At 44.0% G+C, this 19929-nt stretch overlaps 1 protein-coding gene across 1 annotated transcript in view; it reads right to left on the minus strand.

The window, feature by feature from the left end:
* CACHD1 (cache domain containing 1) overlaps window positions 1-19929 on the minus strand; it is a gene marked incomplete at both ends in the record, with an annotated part of 86764 nt that overhangs the window by 50764 nt on the left and 16071 nt on the right. Inside the window, one exon of the mRNA XM_079535561.1 lies at window positions 5470-5532. Coding sequence (XP_079391687.1) covers window positions 5470-5532 — 63 coding nt within the window. The remainder of the gene's footprint in view (window positions 1-5469; window positions 5533-19929) is intronic.

A 19929-nucleotide genomic window follows, 5' to 3' on the forward strand; every position in this document is an offset into this window, starting at 1 on the left:
TTCTGGAAATGTGTTAAACACTGTATATAGTAAGCCTTTTAGCACAAGCTTCACAATTAATCGACATTGAATTCACATCTTGAGACCGCATCGTGCCTCACAGCCAGGGAGACGTCATGCTTAACACTAAAATCCTCATTTCTCACATACTGATTTTCTTTGGCAATTTGGGCTGTGCTGGTCAACAAGGACCACACTTTGAGTGATATGAGACAAGCCTCTTGCTAAAAGGTCAGGAGATTGCTGTGGCTGTATTTTAATTGCCCCTCAGCTCATTAACAGCGATGCAACACTTCCCAACCTCAGAGTACAATAACCACAGGAGGAGTCCCTAGCAGTCTCACCAACTATTGGTTACAAAACCTGCTTCCTCTTTCCTCAAAATAGTTGACAAAGTAAGAAATGGAACAGAAAAGAATGGAAAGGAAAAAATGTCTGTGGCAAGGGACACAGGTCAGTTGGCATGGTAGCTCAACATCCATCCTTTACTGCATTTTCAGAAGGAATGCTGTTGTTCTCTACAGATGCTAATTTTTTAACAGTCATACGAGCATAACCACACGAGTTATCACCTCAAACATCACAGAATCACAGCATGGCCTGGGTTGCAAAGGAGCACAACGCTCATCAGTTCTAACCCCTGCTGTGTGCAGGTCACCAACCAGCAGCCCAGGCTGCCCAGAGCCACATCCAGCCTGGCCTTGAATGCCTGCAGGGATGGGGCATCCACAGCCTCCTTGGGCAACCTGTGAACAGTGCATCACCACCCTCTGGGTGAAAACATCCTTGAGAACCAGTCCTACCCATGTGAAAAAGCCTCAGCAGCTGTATCCTACTTGTGCACAATTTCTGATTATTGCAAACACGTTTCCCAGAATTTGCCCTAGTATGACAGCAACATCAATATCCGGAATATTTTGTCCCTTAGGATACCAGATCAGTGCAGGCCAATGGTGGATCCTCAAGCTCTCATTTGAAGTTTCCTTTCCTGTCTAAGTTTTTTAATGATTTGATTTGGCTTTTTTGGCTCTAAAATATAAGCATCATTTCTGAATTATAAATACATTCTGCTGTTCTAAGAAGAGTGCATTGTATTTCTCCTGAAGAGATTTTTGTGGCAGACATAATCCACCCCACCCAACCCCAAGCCATTGATGACTTCAGCTTTTAGAGATACACTTGTTAAGTTTTTTTAGATAAATGATTGTGATCATTGTGATATATTATATGTATATATATATATACACACACACACACACACACACACTTCTGGTAACCTGTTTCTATTAGAAACAAACACATATACATGTGAATATTTGTGTTTTGCCTTAAAATTCTGTTCCTGAACCTCCTAACTAACTGCCTGCAATTATTGACTAGCTCCTAACAGCTTCACGCAGCATCAATTCTCCAGATATTCTTATAGCTGATAATTAAGCTCTGGAGGAGCTGGCAGGAAAAGAAATGACAGTTTTCTAGCTCTAAGCATAGGAGTTGCATGGAGAGTAGACTCTGTTAAACAAAGTAAAGTAAAAAAAGTAAAAAAAAGTAAATGACAAAAGACACATCTCACTGTTTACACGCTTATTTCCTATACATTAAAATCCATCCCTTTGTCCCCTGCCCTTCCCAGCCTTCAAATCCAAGTGCCTATGCTCAAGAACATTCCAGCAAGGTTTGTATATACAGCTGTATATATCAACTGATGTACCTGTATTTACAGCTGGCTATCTCAACAGAAGCAACTACCAAGGCTACACGGGTGGACCTTACAGAAGACCTCAAATTTCTCCTTGCAGAGATGTTGCTAGGGAGCTTGCTGCAGGACCCCTTGCTGCAGGACTTGGGACAGGACTGCCACTATCTGAGCTGCGTTGTGCCATCAGGGGCAGGGAGAACAAGGAAATACAGCCAGCACTAGGAGAAAGCTTCAGAACGCAACAGATTGTTTGAGCACACAGCATTTCCTAAGTTGGTTTTAAACCTAGAGGTATTTTAGCCTAGCTCACAAACCCAACGCAAAGGGGATGTCAAGAATCCAGTTTTACATCGGAATAACAGATGGCTGCACCACCATCCCTTGGATTCCAGCTCCAAGCTCTCCATACCACAAGGCCCAGATGTCTCACACGAGGCTGAATGCAAAACGACTTCCCTGAAAATGGCTCATCATCGAGATTCCCTTGACCAAAACTAACCATTTTCCACCATTTACGCTCAGTGGTTTGCGCCACTAAGATTTGCTTATTCTATCACTTCTCCAATATCAAAATCACCTAAGGAAAGGTATTCCAGCTCTTTTTGGCTATTGTCATCCAAATTTTATTAACTTATTCAAAATGAAAAACACTCTGTTACTTAGGATAGCAATCCTAAAGTGTAAGCAGCTTAACATCCAAAGGCAAACCACTCCTTGTGTGGCATGCAGTGAACCAAGCGTATTAAACTGTCCAGGCCGAAGGCCAACAGCTGTAGTTTTTCCTCTTTTCCCAACAAACTGAAAGTCATAATTTACACAGTTTAGTATATAAAAAGCCAATCCACACAACACTGCAGTGGTCTGCCAGAAAAAAAAAAAATCCCAGTTGACATAAATCCGTAATTAATTGCCTTCGGGTATCAGTTGCTGAGAAAATGTTAATGAATGACAAAAACAGGAATGAGCAACGGGGGATTTAAATTTGCTTACATTTGTTTGCATTTGCTCAAGATGATCCCATTCCATGTGCAACTCTTACTCATAAACCTCCAGCTACATTGCTTATGATTCATTAGAGCTAGAAGACCTGGTTATTAATGAAACAGAAATGCTCAATTATTTTGCTATCCACTTCACTGTTGAGCTTTTAACTGCAGTAATTATGCTTCACCAGGGCCTCGTTTTTCTCCTCTGACAGCTCAGAATTCATCACACTACCTTCAGTGTTTGGACAGTTATTTCCATCTCCTTAAAGCCAATGTGTACATCTGTGACCGGGAAACAAGCGGGATCTTTCTCTAAGCAGAGAATCTATAGTCAAGACTTCAAAGAAGTTTTAATTCGGTTTCTTGGTTTCCCAAAAAAACGCTTTTGGCTCTAAAGAGCCATCTGATACATATAATCTAGCCCACATGGCCCTTTTGTGGTGTGCGGACCACCCAGAAATACTTGTGAAAACCCTATCACTGAATCAAAGCCAGCGAGCCCTTCTGTTCCAATGTCGGGATGCTTTCAGCACATTCCTATAGCCATGTGATGGTTCTTGCTGTGCAGATGCATGCACACCTGTGCAAGAAGCCTCACTGCAGTGCCTGAGCTCTGACACCCACTCAGCACAGCTCCTCTCTGCTGTCTGAAGCCTCCCTGCCTGCATGCACCCAACCTGGGCTCTATGTGCAGCAGCTATTGGCAGAAGCAACAGAGCTGTGCTTTTTCAAGCAGCAAACTTCTTGCACAGGCATTCAAAAAAACTGTAATACCTTTCACTCAGTTTGGGATGAGAACAGCTTGTCTGATCTTTTATTTAGTTCCACTTCTACAGCTAAATTGCACACACAGGCTGGATTCACATAACTGTCCCCAGACTGCTGCTAGGAAAAACTGCTGCAAAGCACAGCATCTGTTGGAGGGGTTGAGATGCTATTATCTGCAGGTCAAGCAATTGTTCATACCAGAATTAGGGTAATTTACTAGAATTAATGCTTCACTCTTGTTTCTTCTGTTGTTTCCCACACACGTCTGTATCTCACCAAACAAAAATCTGACACGGACGGACTGAAGCAGCACCAAAGGTGAAGTGCAAGCAACCTTCTTTAAACACAAACCTCACCGTTCTTCTGATAACCCACACAAGAGATTCACACTAAAATACATCTGATGTCAATCCCACAGTCTAAATCCCACATCATTAATCACAGGATCTTCCACTTTCAAAGTTATCGGATAGCATTATTACACACCTCAGTTTAGCGCCAGTACAGGATGACATTTTTGCACCAAATACTTGAGTTTTGTCTAGCAGAAGCCCAGCGTTGCTGGAACTTTTCTTGCACTATTCTGTTTTTGGCAGATTAACTCAGTTCCCACATGGATCGTAATCCTATCAAAAGCCACCATGTTTGTTCTGAAAGAGAAGAGGATCTGAGCTCTGCTCCCCAGTTCAATCTCAGCCAAAGCTTAAATGCATTGCCCATACATTTAAAATCCCATTTGATCCACTTGTGCTTTATCTTTCCTTGGGGAAAAACAAAACAAAACAAAAAAAAGAATGTCTGACAGATTTACTATTTTACAGCAAGCATAAACTCGCTGCTGCTGGATGACTCTTTTTAATGCACATGTGCACACACGATACTCTCTTGGAAATGCACAAGAGCACCTCGCGTGCACACCAGACTAACCTTGCTGTGAGAGCACAATTCCCTTTTCCCCAGGGAAAACTCCACTCTGAGGCACTTTTGTTTGTACCGAACGTTAAAACTGGTTTGATAGGGGGCTACGAAGGTCAGGTTACTCGCAAAAGTTGCACAAATGGGTCTGTGCTTAAATGGGAAGGAAAAGCTGGTTCTTTGCTGCAGCCCCCAGGCAGCGCCTGTCACCGCTACCAAAACTCACTGCGCTCTGCATGAAGGTGCAACTGTGAGAATACAGAATTGGCACCTCAATGAAAATTGCATCTACCTGATCTGCCTTTAACACAGAATCACAGCATGGCCTGGGTTGCAAAGGACCACAATGACCATCAGTTTCAACCCCCTGCTGTGTGCAGGTCACCAACCAGCAGCCCAGGCTGCCCAGAGCCACATCCAGCCTGCCCTTGAATGCCTGCAGGGATGGGGCATCCACAGCCTCCTTGGGCAGCCTGTGAACAGCGCCTCACCACTCACCGAATGAATTTTTTTTAATAATTATTTTTTTAACATTTATCCACAATTATTCTTCCAAACTCATACACGCATTAAAGTGGAAACAGCTCACACGTTAAAGGATGTATCACTTCAATATTAAATTGAAGAGATTTTCCTCGCTTTTTCAAATCTGATCTCATACAGAGATCAGTTGTCCCATATTTACACGCAGCAACCGATACCATTTCCACATTTACAAACGATATTAGTGCTTTTAGCTTGAATGAAGACAATTTTAATAGTGAGCCTTTCAACATGAAAAAGAGTCGATTAATGTGAGATGCTACATGAAGGCCCCAGCTCTGCCTTTGCTCCTTTGTTTCTTGGGGAAGGACCCACACAAAGCAGATGGACAGCCTTTTCACAACAACAGAAAACAGTCAAATACACGGTCAGCTCACACAATGCACTTCCACTTACACTCTATTCTGTTTACTATCCTATGTGCCATACGTTAGAAAAATGGCTACAATAAATCCAGACAGAACTGTAATTGCTAATTCTCTTTGCAAAACAAAACCAGTGCTTTCATCAGCCTGCCACTGAGCAGCAGCAGGCAGGCAGGCAGGAGGTCGGACTTACCTGCTGAACTTCGCTTTCCCCATTCGATATTTTCTCTGTGTACATGAAGGAGTTGAATATCCTCTGCAAGAAAAATCAGAAAGGATGTGTAAGAGATATTTTGTCTCAAAAGCCAAGTTAAAGCAGTTTCAAAAGTCATACGTGGGGAAATCTTCACCTAGGAATCTCTAATGTCAGGTGTGCCCAGGGGGGTATCAAGTTCATTTATATCTGCTTCTGATCTGTTCACTTCTGCAGCATCTCTTCTTACGTTTGAAGGCAAAAACATAACAGTTCTTTCTTTTCCCAAGCATTTGTTAATTTACTACGGAGGACGAGATATTTACAACAATATATGAGAATAAAAGGGGAATAAAGAAAGTTTTAAAATAAATCAAAGGGATTTTCCTGTACCAGCCTGCAAGTGAGCTGGGCCTTTGCTGACAGAACGGACTCCACATTTATCTGCACAAAGTCAAATATGCCAGCAGGAAGACCTGCAGGTACGGCGGCATCTCACAGAGACAGCAATTTGTGAAGGCTGCACTGAGCCCTTCCTTGATGCGCCAATGGTGAAATAGCCAAGAATTAGCTCTCCAAACTATCAATAACTGCAATTACTAAGGAAGTCTAGATATCCTCCAAACACAGTGTAATCATCGGTCAGCAACTCCAAGAGTTTTCTTGATGCAGGTTTAGCTGATTTCCTCCCAGCAAGGGCCGCACACAGCCACAGCTGGCAGACACAGCCTGCAGAACCCTCTGCTGTGCTCTGCTGCATTTACCATCACGGCTTTCCCTTATCCCTCTCCCTCCTGAGGACTGCAGGAATTTCAGAAATTTGAACTCTTAATTCCAAACCTGCATGTGGAAGGGCAGCAATAAATCTCCTCGGTTTACAAGTCTCAGAGAGCCAAAGGGGGGTGGGAGGATAAGAAAGGCATCTACTCTTGAAAGCCGCCTGTATACTGAAACTTCCTTTTCTTCCAGAGCTGTTTTAAGTTCTACTTGGGCACAGTAACCATGAACATGTTTTGGGTTTTTTTTTTTTTCCTCCTCATGAGATGAAAAGATAATTTAAACATCAGAAGAAAGTACATTAAAGCATGTCATTTTGATGCAAAATGTTTCAAATGAATTGAATTTTTCTCTCCGCGCAGCATTTAGTCTGCAGACATCAAAAGGGGCGAGGGGGAAGCAGTCTGTCAGTTACCACCAACGGGGCTTTCTGTCCTCAGCACGAAGCTGACCCAAAGCAGAGCCACGAGCATGGGGAAGGCTCTGGAGGGCAACACACGTGAGGAGGTGCTGAGGACTTTTGGTTCCTGAGCACTTTTGGTTCGTTCAGCCCAGAGGAGGCTGTCGAGGAGCCCCATCATGGCAGCCCCATCATGGCAGCCCCATCCATTTCCTCAAGCAGATTTCTGTAAACTCTTTTCACTTTAAAAACTAATACATAAAAACAAAGCAACTTTGGTTTTCCAATCCAAATGCTGAATTAAATTGCAAAATGGTGTAAAACCCATCATTTTGTGACACCTCAGTGCCACCCCAGCTTGCCCAGCACGGCAAGCCAGCTTTGCCACACTCACTCCAGCCATCCTCACCACAAAGCATTAAGGCTCCAAATACAGTGGTAAGAAGCAAACAAAACTGAAAACTTCTTGCAAACCTACGTAAGATTGAAATAATTTGCATTTTCCATACTTCGTTCTCAAAGAAAGCTTTAGAAGCAATGGGTCATTCCAGATGTGGCCCTGCTTAATTTACAATATTGGAAAGTCAGTGGAAGCACAGGTTTTTTTCCATATCGCTTCAGTGTCTGAGATGCTCAGAGGGAGCTCGTGCTCATTGCTGGCTCACTGCACTGCCTGCTGCTTTCATATTGCTGCTTGAGCTGCTCTTCATCCTCCTCTTTCTGCACCAAGCACAGCACTCATGTCCCAGCTACACACAGAACCCTGGGGCAAAAATCAGCAGGGAGTGCTGCAGGACTTCCAGAGACCAGCAAGAGCTCCAGATCAGAGGCATCGGGATGTGCAGAAATCAGGAGAGCTGCACAATGCGTTCCCATCAGCTGCTGAGGTTGACCACAGCCTGGATGGAATCCTGAGAACCAGGTTTTATCTTACAAATGCACATTTCAGCACATTAGAGACTCTTGCTTCCCTAAGATCTTTAATTACCTGTCTGGTTCAAATTACTTGCAACTTCCCAGAAAATATTCCTCTGTGGCATCCACCTATCGACTTTGACTGTAACCAAGTGCTTCTCAGTGCCACCAGCTGCCTCGCTTACAGCTTTACACAGCAGGACATGTATTTGATAAGCAAGATAAATCAGAGCACAACGAGAGGTTCCAAGGGCAGGATCTGTGTGGGGACCCCCTGGGAGGGGAAGATTTGGGATGCTGCTGTTACGATGCCTTCCACAGGTGCATCTGACAGTGATGAATGGGAGCACATCCGCAGCCAGGGTCTCCTTCCAGAGAGCGGTCAGGTTTCCTACTGAGCCTCTGAGATAAGGGGTAGCTCAGGTTTGCCTCAGTGGTGCACTTAAGCAAGGCTTCAGGCATTCTTATTCCCAGTTTGAAGCTGGAAGCAGTGAGTTTTGCATTTGGGAGATGACTCTAAAGTGAGCTTAGCATAAAAAGCAAAGCAGTAACTGACTTGTTCCCTTAGTTCCCTGAAATTGAAACAAACCCAGCAGCAAGGCGCTGCAACAGAAAGCTCTTCAAAAGGCCACAACTCGACTGTGTTTGGATACAGCACTGCATCCAAATAAACAAAAAGACAACCACCCCCAAACCAGGCCTCCAAGATCCCCAACCAAACAGAACCACCAGCTGCTCCTGAGAGCATCAGCCACGTCATTATTGTCAGATGAGATACGAATCCATTTCCCTACCAACACATACAAAATGTTACAGGCCAAGATCATCAAGAAAAGCAAATACAAGACTAATCAAATATTCACTGAGCTGTAAATATTTTGAAGCTGCTTTAGCCTCTAATACTAAAGGATGTATTAAAGAAAACATATTTAGGCAGATTATGGACATAGACTGCTGCTACCCATCCTTCTTGGGTCACAATAGGATGAAAAAAGAACCGTATTAAAAAGGATACAGAACAGCAGTAGCACAATGTGCACGTGTCACATTGAAGCTGTATTAACTCAGCAGGACTGCAGTACTTCTTAACTTCAAGTAGCAACTAACCAGGGTCTGTTTCTTATTTTAAAGGTTAACGTTTTAAAGTGAGCAAACAAATATATAGCAAATCCTTTTTATGGTGAAACTTACAGAGTTGGATTGTTATGAGGGAAACCTGTGGCTTCTTTCTGGAGTTTGTTTTTGCAGCGTCTGAAGCTGTATCACGTTCTGTTTTGTTACCATTTTCTAAAACTGAGAAACATTAAATAGTGGGCTCCCACGAGATCAAGGACATGCTTTGTGTTTTCCTCCAAGAAATTATATGTATATATAAAATTTCACATGTATGTGTACATATATATATTAAAATTTTCTTGTGTGTGTATATATATATATATTACATATATATTTACACCTAGCAAAAGGGAAACTCAAATGAAAGCAATGCTGCCAGCAGCACAGCATTACAGCCCTGTCCAGCCCAGCTCAGCATTGCAAAAGAACGTCCCTATGTTGTACTGCCAATGTCTTTCTGGGTGGCTTTCTGACAAGAAGAAGTCTGCAGGAAGGGTTTCACCAAGGGGTGCTTTTCTGCTGCGCTGCTTGTTGAGCAGAACCAGAGTCCTCCTTAGACAGGAGATGAAGGAATGAGACACAGAGCTCAGAGCTGAGCAGGGTTGGTGCTCTCCCTGAAACCAGGGCTCCACAAGCAGAGCAGCACCTTGAAATCAAAAACACAGACACGTACAGCCCCACGTGGCCTGGGAATTCTGCAGTGCTGGCCCAGCCCAACTACTGCCATCTTAGAACTTCCTTTTCCAACTTCTTTTATTGCTGCCCTTCTGATCCTTTCCCAGCAGCTCCCCCAGAGCGCTGTCTGGCTGCAAGTGAACTGTGCGTCCCTCCACACCTACACACGTCCAATGGGAGGCAGTTCTGCAGGGATTCACTGCAGTGTCTTCATTGCTGCTCAGTAACCAGATCCCACAACAGCCTGGGATTCATAGGGAACACAACCACAACACATCTGCAGCAATCTCCAGGTCTTGATTTTGACTGGCAGATAAAAAGGAGCCACAACTTGTTCAAGTTTTGGTTTTGATCACCAATAACTCTGGTGAAATGCTTACTCATGTGTCATTAGGTGGGATTCAAGCAAAGTGTGATTCCTGCCTTTAAAAGGAAAACATGCAGGCAACCCTTATTTGATGTGCCTCTTATTCATCTTGCACGTCCTGGCATTCAGTGTCAAACACCAGAGGGGGGTTTGAAACCTTACACCACTGCCTGGTGGCCACCAGCTTTCTTGCTTTGAGGAAATCAATGGCAAAGGAGTGGAATGCAACAGTGCAATGCTGATATAAGAAACCTTCACAGCAATGCTCAGGACAGGCAAATAACTACCTTGGAAGCTGCATTTTGATTCATCATCCAGCACGCAGCGGGAAAGTAAGCAGAGCATCTGGCTTTGACCTCAGACGTCAGAACGCTCATCTTCCTTCAGAGTCTGACAAGGGCCATCACCAGTTTACCGTCCTGCAAAAACGGCTCTGTGCAAGTGGAAAAACTAGAGGTAATCTCTCCCAGAGCAGATGCAGCTGAGCCCTGTGTACAGCCAGTGCCAAAGTGCTCTGCTCCAGCCCCGTCATGCAGCAGGCACTCCAGGCACAGCTAGATGCTGAGACCTCAGGGTCCTTCTAATCCTCCAACTACCTGCAACCTCTGCTTGCTCTCCCAAACACCCACATTAGGTTTCAGACAAAGCTGCGGACAATCAATATGGTAAATGACTGCAAAATTGTGACAAGGTACATCTGGCTGAACTTAAGCAGACATCCAAGGGTCCCTATCTGACAACAAATGGCATTTGGACACCGTATGGAAACCCACTCCTGTTCACATCACACTTGCTCAGTGTAACAACAGTATTTGCTCCTGTGCCATCATCTGCAGTTTGCTCAGGGAGACTCTGCATGTTGCAAATCATTCTACACTTGCTGGTCCTCCTTGCTGGAGCGTCGTTAAAACACATCACCATCCTTTGGCAGCTTCATTCAAATGATTGTGTATATTTTGTGTGTCAGTTTTATAGAAGACTACTTGGAATGGACAGGAATATGTGGAAGAAATTCACTTGTGAGAAAAAGCTCAGAAGATCAAACACAGCCTTTCCATAAGCAAACTGAGCACAGAACTTCCTGGCATTCACGACACAAGCCTGCAAGCGTTTGCAGATGCATCACCTTCCCAGTTTTCTTACCTTCACGAAACACACTTTCACCAACTCTCTATTTACAAACCAAGCTACCACCATCTTCCACCAATGCTGCCAGCCCACTGTACCTCCTTGCTCCACAACCAGCACTGGAGCAAAACCCATGCATGAATCATGCATCAGGCAACAGAAGAAGCAGTATTCAGCTTTGATCACAATTCTGAGGAGAGAAAGCATCGCAGACAGCATTTATAATTTATCTACTACTTATAGCCCGTGGGTGGTAACAGCATTTTGGATAGTTTGAAGAGTTCGGTATTCAGAACTGGAGGTGGCGAGTACGTAACAACATTGCTGGAAAACTGTCCAACTGAGCACAGTTCTTAGAAACGTGTTTCCTTGGAAAAGTCCAGGCGTTTACAATGAGAGAAAACTATGGAAAACTGAGTAACTGCCAAAAATGCAATCAAGCATCAGTAGAGTTTTTTCCCCTCTTCTTTTTCAAGGGACCAGAGAAGAGGGAGGAAAAGAGTAAGAGGGGAAAAGACCCCAGGAAAATCAGTTCCACATGTTAAAATGATTTTGCATTTAGCCAATGTAACTTGACTAAAGTTATACTCGTGGCAATGTCTATCACAGTATTTCAGAAAAAGGAAAGTTATGCTACTCGACCTGAAAATACAAAGCAGATGGTCTTTCTCAACAAGATCAGCTCTTTTTCTCCCTACGCTTATCCCTCATTATAGCTTTTAGAATGTGAAATTTAAAATATTGATATGGATTTCTTCATATTTCCAGTACATTTAGAACAGGTTAATGGCCTATAATCAAATGCAGTTGAAATTACCAGAGCAACTCGAAGCGAAACAAGTTCAGTGAAATGTTGAATCCCAGTGTCCAATTTTGCTGCCCAAGTGCTTAAGAAGGCCGACAGCAATCACACCTCTGTCATCACTCTGTTGCTGAATGGCAGTGTGCCTTGCAGCCACCTCAGGGAGATATGACAACTGAACAGGACAGCGGCTGCTCCCTCGGTCGGTATCAGTGGCCAGAAGAAATCTGAACGATCCCCTTGATGAGTTCTGCAGAAGGCAGAATGCTCAGGTAGTGCTGTCTGCTCCTGCCCAGGTGCCATCCATCCATGCAGGCAGAGATGGGCCAACACCAACGCAGGCGAGCAGGTCCCCATCTCACACGCCTAAGCTGCACACCAGGGCAAAGTGCAGCACTGTAACACGGCTCTAAGGACTGCTCTGCAGGTAGGAACAACAAACAATGGCACTCAGCAGCACTTCGTTTGAGTCCTTTCTGATTAATGTGCATTTTCCAATTCGCTGCATCTTGTCAGCGCTCCTAAGTCGACAGAAATCTCTCCTTGGCATCTCTGACTCGTCTCTGGAAAGATCTGTTCCTTCTTAGGCAGTATTTGGAATTTGGCTCGACGTTGTGCCCATCGCTCAAATAATAGTACTGAATTACCTCTAGGCCACTACATCAGAATTATAAAACACAGTTCCAGTTTGTCATCCTCCCTGCCAGAGCCAGTCCCGCTCACCCAGAACCACCTTCCTCCCAGGGGAACAAACTCCAGCATTTGCCAGGAACAGAATTAAACTGAAACCTCTTTCAGTGAAGAGAATTCTGGGTTTCATTTTCTGGTTTCTGTTTAAGCTCATGTGAAAATGACTAACTGAAAATAGTGAAACATTTAAACAGCAGACTGATAGATGTAAACATGCAATCCTATAGCCAAAAGAATCGAGTATCATTTTAGTACAATTATCATGCCTGTCCAATTTGCTCGTGAATTCAGCATACAGAACATGTATCCATTTATGTAACATTCCAGCCAGGATTGTGTAATTGCACAGTGAAGTCAAAAGGAAAACAAAAAACGAGGGAGGAAGGAAAGGGGAAGCCTGAAAGCACACCGATTTTTTCACTGATCCATTGAATACAATCAAGGCAGAAGCTGTTTGGTTTTGTTTGGACAAATGCTGCAGCACAGAAACGTTAAGGCTAGAGAAACATACTAAAAAAAGATCTACTTGAATCAGGAAAAAAAATCCCAAACCGATGAACTTAAACATAGGAATTTATAGATCATAAATCATCACACTGAACTTCCGTGCATAAAATGAATGGGCTGATGCTAACATAATTACAGAACTGTTTGCTTTATATGTCCAAGAGTATCATTTTTCAGGATCTCTCAGCAAGAGCCATCAGCATACAGAGCCAACACCCTGATAACAGCCTGCCCCTGTGACCACTGCTGCAGTGCTGCCGAGCAGAGCCCCCATACTGCCTGTGTCCTGAAAGAGATGAGCTTCCCAACTCTGAAATGCATTCTGTAGTCAGTTCCCAAGCAAGGCACTTGCACCTCTGCCAAGAGAAAAGTAATTTATCAGTAGCAACCTAAAACTGACTGTCTGTAAGTCATCTGCTGTCTGAGTCAGCAGCCATAACAGCAAGTAGAATGTTAATTCATAAGCAGAAGTTTTAAGCTCATCTATTTCTACATCTCATCTGTGTTGTTTTTCTTTGATATATTGCGTACATTCCCTTGTTTTGAGAAGAAGGGAACAGCAGGAATTCTTTGTCCCAAGAATTTCTTGACTCAATTTTAAAAGGAGTTAAAAAAAATTCAGGAGACAAACACTTTGCATTACCTCGACCGTTCTCTCTAACCTGGGCATAAAGCTGTTCTCAAATGGCTGTTCCACTCCTGCTGGCCCTGGGCACAGCTCAACCAGAGGACAGCCCCAGCTGTGTGCTGTGTGCACAGCTCAGGCACATCGGCTCTGTGCCACCAGCTGACCTGGACACGTTTTGGAAAGTCTGTCCTAAACAAACTCCAGCTGCTCTCACGTGGATGGATCTGGCAAGGCTGCTCTCCTAGGAGCTGCAGCTGGAAAATGGTGCTCCTGGCAAAGATCTGCAGGGCATCAAATACATTAAAAAAAAAAAAAAAAAAAAATCTTCTAGCTCAATGTTAACAGATTTTACAGGTTAGAAAGAAAGAATTACTGCACAAGCTAGGGTCGATATCCCACTTACAAATGGAGCCTTTGGAAATACTTCTCCATCCAATATTACCCAGTTTACGTTATGGCCTGGAGAGGCAAAACAGATGTAGAAATGTAGGCATTTGCCTAAAAATGGACAGTGGAAACAGCATTTGGGGTAGAGGCAGCCAGGCCTGCATGCAGGGAGAGGCAGCACTCGTTACGCTTGGTTTGGTTGGAGAACACTGTGTTGGTACCTCCAGCCATGCAGACTCGTCCTGGGCAGCTGCAGCCGTGCTGCACACCATGCTCCAGCCCGGCTCAGCCCCACGGGGTGCCAGTCCTACAGCTGGGACCACCACAAAACAAACAGAAGTGGATAAATCCCCAGACTTTTTACAAAAGCAGAAAAAGCTTGGTTTAGTTTTCGCTCTCGGACCTTGGCGTTTGAAATCCCCCCATTGTCTCTGCCAGCTCCAGGAAACAATTTTCAGTTTTCTTAAGAGCTCGTGCCAACAGAACTACCCATCGGGTAGCAATGGAAAACTCTACTTCTTCTCTTGTTTCCAAAACAAGGATGGAATGAGCTCAGGTCATTCACAGACCCTTCATCTGACAATTTCTCTCCATGAGTTTCATGAACCAGAAGGCCATCACACATTACCAACAAGACAGAGCAGACCTGTAACAGAAACCAATGCTCTGTAGTGCAGCCCAGCAAACAATGCACAGATGCAAAGGAAGACGGTTGAACTGAGGATTTCCCAGGGAATCCCAGCAATCCAGTGGTCCCCAGGACCACTCCTCCCTCCTTTCAGAGCTGCAGTCAAACATGAGTCACTGCTGCACGGAACAAAACCTCCCAGGAGCGCCCAGGGTTCACCATTCTTCCTTGTGTTTAACTTATCTCAGAGCACAGGAGGAGGTCGAGCAACTTGCAGAAAACAAATACAATCTTTGGGAAAGAGCAGAGCCGTTAGATGTTATCTGCTCACAGAAAAATTAAAAATTGAGACCGAGAGGCTCATGAATTGAATTCCTGCAGCACTTCAAAGCAATATGTGCATGAATGCAAGCATTTATTCTTCTAATTAAAAAAAGAAAAAAAAAGAAAGCAAGTAAAAAAGCAAGGCATCATTTACATGAAAGGGGGGGGGGGGGGGGGGGGGGAGGGAAGAAAAAAGAACAACAAACAAAAACTCCAGTGTTAATCAAGAGCAGAGCAGATTCCAACCCAGAAATGGGAGAGAAAGCTCAATATTTAATGAGGGAAAGTGCCAAAGAAGAGGAGGACTTGCCTCAGTCTTTTGTGGCACAATCTCACTGGAGCCAAATTTCATGCCAAGCCATCCCATGAGAATTTCTACACCCAGCCTTTGGGAGCACAAAGTACCAGATGGTTTGCAAAGCGCAGTCCTTTATCTTATGTCCTCGTTGTTTCAGACGCTGAGCAAGCTGCAAGCAGGACACCAGGGCTGGGACCACAGACGTGCAGAAGATGGAACAGAACGATGCCACCAACGGAACCACAGGGAAGCGGGATGGTGTGGAGCTGAGCATCTGCTCCCTGGCCAGCCCCAGGCATGCTGGGCAAGCAGGAGGAGCTCGCTCATATTCTGCCCTTTAGTGGCTTCGTTTTGTTTTCACTATGAAGTCAGCCTAATAAAAATAGGAGAGGGCTGGCTCTTTGGCACATCTCTTTTCCACTTCTGTGCTGGGTCTTACAGACCCAGACTTACAGCATATTGTCCCTGTGTCCATTTCTGCATTGAAAAGAGCATTAGGAGGTTCAAGTTTGGTGAACAGCATTCAGGTCCGTGCTATCCATGGAGGGGCAATTATTTCAGTTAAACAGATTCCATGATTCAACATTTCACCATGAGTTTTTGTAGCTATTGTATTGGTTTCTAGAGCTCCCTGACATTTTGTGAGGGCTTAAGCAGGGCTTCAAAACAAAAGAAACGAGTTAGTTTGCTTTTCTTGTCAAAACAGCCACTGACATCAATCGTATTCCAAGGAAAGAAGACTACATAGCATAAAAGGCTTATGGAAAATAACTCAGAAAACAAAAGCAGCAGATTAGAGTTCCCAGTAATTGTGTGAATATCCGCAAATCAGCATTAACATCTTAAGCAAAGAAAATAAATGCACACCATGAAATCGACTCTGTCACTCCAAGTGGAATAGTCTACAGTACTTAATAACTGAAAATAAATGTTCTGGCCTCCTAAAAGGATATTTTTGCTGAAGTTATTACAAAAGCACTTATCTTTCAAACGCTTGGTAGCAAGAAATGATGAAAAGAAAGGTAAAAATCAGAGCATACACTTCTCTGATGTACTGATGAGCAACGCTGAGATGAAAAGTGCCTGAATTACTTCCATATTTGAAAACAAATGCTATAAATTAGCTGCTGAAGTTTGTAAATGTTGCCCTGGAGATGCAGGAAAACATACATCCCACCTACCACTCATCTTCCAGCCGCAGGGTTTTACCATCACTGTGCACCTCCCATGGCAGATGTTTCCATCCTCGTGGTTAGCGTAAGTTCAAGTTTTTAAGGGACCGTAGCAATACCCAGCCTGGCCATACATTTATCACCCCCATCTCCTGTGATATTCAACCATGTGATATTCAAGCCATGTCTGAGCAGGCTGAGTTTCCAGCACTGTCAATGGTGCCATTGAGGAATACAGGAGAATGTGCCAGCAAGGTCACTATGCAAGAAGCTGCAAAGCCAAGGAAAGAGGAAAAAGAGAATGAGAACGGCTTTCAGGATGATGAGAAACACCTTAGATTTTTCTTTATTTACTGATTTTAAAGATAGCATTGCTTTCTTCCTCTACTTTGAGCTGCTGTCGATGTTGACGACGGCAGAGGAGACTCAGAACAGCACTATCCCAGCTACAAGGCATGGAACGAAAATCTGGAATTGACTCCCATCAAATTCAAGTCTTCCAACCTAAAAACACAGAGAAGCCCTGCAGGGGGTTGCTACAAGCCTAGAGGCACAGTGCTGGGATCCTGCACAGCCACACTGTCTTGCAATTTATGGTCAACATTGCACAACACCGCCAGGGCGGGAGGAACGGAGCAGACAGCAGAACTTGGGAACAGACTTCCAGGCTAAGAATGGAAGTTTAATGGGAAGGAATCGACTTAAAGAAACACAAAACAGCCTTAGGAATGGGTAATGGTGGAACGACCTGATGTCATTGCCAGTTGGGCTGTACCTATTAAGATCCAAAAGGCACACGTTGTTAGCATTAAGACAACGGCTGAGGCGACTACTATTTTTCAGTGCTTCTATAAATATTCTTACAAGCTGCTTTTTCACAAAACGTTTACAAGCCATACATAAATGCTTATGCTGCTCCTGGTAAATGAACGCGATTAAAACAATTTCTGCTTCATAGGAACCCCAAGGTTGGAAAAGACCCCCAGCATCACCCAGCCCAACCACCCACCTACCACAGCATTTCCCACTGAACCTTGGTGCCACATCCACACCTTCCTTCAACAGCCCCAGGGACAGTGATTCCCCAATTCCCTGGGCAGCCCCTTCCATCTCCAAAAGAGCTTCAAAAGAGAAGAGAATCATTTGACCCCTCTGTAAATCTCAACACCTGATTAACTTTGTCTAAATAAAATTATTTTCGAGCCTCTGGAGATAAAATCTGCTCATCTGTTCTAAGTAAACCCTGCTGTGATTCCCTCCAGAAGTCAGCACTGACACAAACTCCCTGATCTAAGCCCTTGTTCTGATGGTACGTACAGTGTCATCTTCACAAAGATGAATCAAGAATTGCTGGGCAGTCATTTGCAACTGGAATAATCTCAATGACTCATATTTAGTTTTTCGAGGATGCTTCAGTGCACATAAAAAACACTGACCAGTCAAAAGAGATCTCAATTTGCAACGTTTACTATCAGCTTCTTCAAATTGCTTATTTTCAGTAAATGCAAGCTGGCATTTGTTACAGCACGTTTTAGCCAAATTCAAAAATAGCTACATCAGTGAGAACCTGTCTCTGCATCAGAAAAAAAAGCAGTATTTTACTGAAACCTGCAAGTCTAAACGCTTGTAAAACATTTGACAATTTGTACACGTGCCTTTCTCCCTCCCCAAGAGAGTTAACAGAACCAACTGGCAATCTGGAAGCTGAATTACAGATGTAAGGTTGTATAGAGACGGCCTCCGACTCAGCAACCCAAACACATCCCCTTTCTTTTGCTTTTCTGTGTGCTTATCTGTCTGCTGCATGTATGTCTGAACACACAGAAATGAAACTGTAATCCACTTCTGGGTCACAATTAGCAAGTTCAGCCACCGAGGAGAAATAAAGGCATTCATGGTGCTCTGAGTATTGACAGAACTGAACCAGATGAACGTTGCTCACAGAATGAGTATTCCTGGATGTCAAACACGGTTACTGCTGCCCTGCTGTCAGTATTTGGCAGCCAGAAAGTTACAGAAAGCATCATTTATTGGACAAGCTGATCTTCTTGAGGGAAAAAAAAAAACAAACAGTTGTTCATGTTAATTCAGCATTTTTTCATTTATTTGCATCCAATTTCCACCTATTCACAGCCACAAGCCATTATTCATATGAAAGCCACCCGAAAAGCTGATGCCTTGCTGCAAACTCCTCCTCTATTCAACTACAGCAGTGAGGACACCGAGGTGTTGTTCAGAGCCTGATAGCACGACCATCAGAGCAAAGCCTCTACAATCCAAGTCTACAACACATTTGCATGACAAAATATAACAATTACAAGGAGGGGTTTTTTTTTTCTTAATTAGATCAGCAATAGGGAGAATGAAGGAAGGAGTAATTTCCAGATGGTGCCCCGTGTTATTGCTTTATTTTATTACTGCCTCTGCAGCGCTTGGGAAGGCTTGCTGGCTTGATCCTGAAGTGATACCAGTCTTAAGGCCCTTTTGTCCAAACCCAAAGTAACAGTGTGCTTTCTTCCTGTCCTTCCCAACTCTTGGCCATACAGTACTCCAAAATCCTCCTTGCTTGGTCCCCCAGATGCTATCAGAGTTCCTTCTGGTTTAGCTCTGCTGGTGCAAAATGCAGCCTACAGCAAAGCAGTGATAAAGTGACTGTAACGTGAAAGATCCACTGCTTTTTTTCTTATTTGCAAGGAGAAGTGGCCATTTTTAATCTAATTGTATTCAGAGGTAAATCCAGATGTAATCCCCCTACTCCAGGCTGTAATTTTATAAGAGGAATTTCAGTACCAGTCTCACAGAGATTCATATGAAAAAAAAAAAGCAAACAAACCATCAAATACACAGAAGAAACTCGGGACAGGAATGCCAGAATGAGTTTTTTCCAAGTGTTTCTTGTTCTAAACACCTCAAGGATGTAAGATGATCAGTTTCTCCAGCACGTGCCACTGAATTCTCAACTACCAAAGTCAGCACTACTTCAGGGGTTTGGCAAGTCTGGTCCAGGCACGAAGGCAGAACAGGAAAGCGTACAGTGGGGAACAAATGCTCAAAGTAACAAAACCCAACCCTGCAAGATCCAACAGCCAACGAGGTCTCTGAGGCTCTGCTCACATCACAAGTCCCCTTGTGAGCACAGGGCAGGACTATGCCAAGCATCTGCCAAAGGCAAACTGAGCATGGAAAGCAACAGATAGCACAAAGACTTTACAGTTTGGGGAACGATGCATAAGCCAAACAGTGCTGTGAAGAGCTCTGCATGCCCCCTGTGCAAAGTAGGGCACCCCTGGGATGCACAGATGCTGTTCAGCACTGAAGGTTTTTTCCACCCTTGTATTATGACACACCCTCCGACAGCCTGGCTAGCACCAAATTGCTGCTATCAGCCTAAGGGTCCCTACACATCTCTTTGGGTATTAAACACTAATAGGCAAACCCTCCAATTTCTGCTGCATGAATGCAAGCTGCTGAATAACAGCTCTCTGTCTAGTTTATTACTGTACACATGGTACCTTCATGTGCCCAGGTCTGCTCAGTGCTCCCCCCTAAGGTTCAACCCCAACAGCTGAACCAGGGCAAGCAGCCACTGTCTCTCCACGTACCTCTCATACCAAAGCAAACAAGAATGAGCCTCCAAAGGGTGAAT

Source organism: Tetrao urogallus, assembly GCF_951394365.1.
Source record: "Tetrao urogallus genome assembly, chromosome: 5".
NCBI lineage: Eukaryota > Metazoa > Chordata > Aves > Galliformes > Phasianidae > Tetrao > Tetrao urogallus.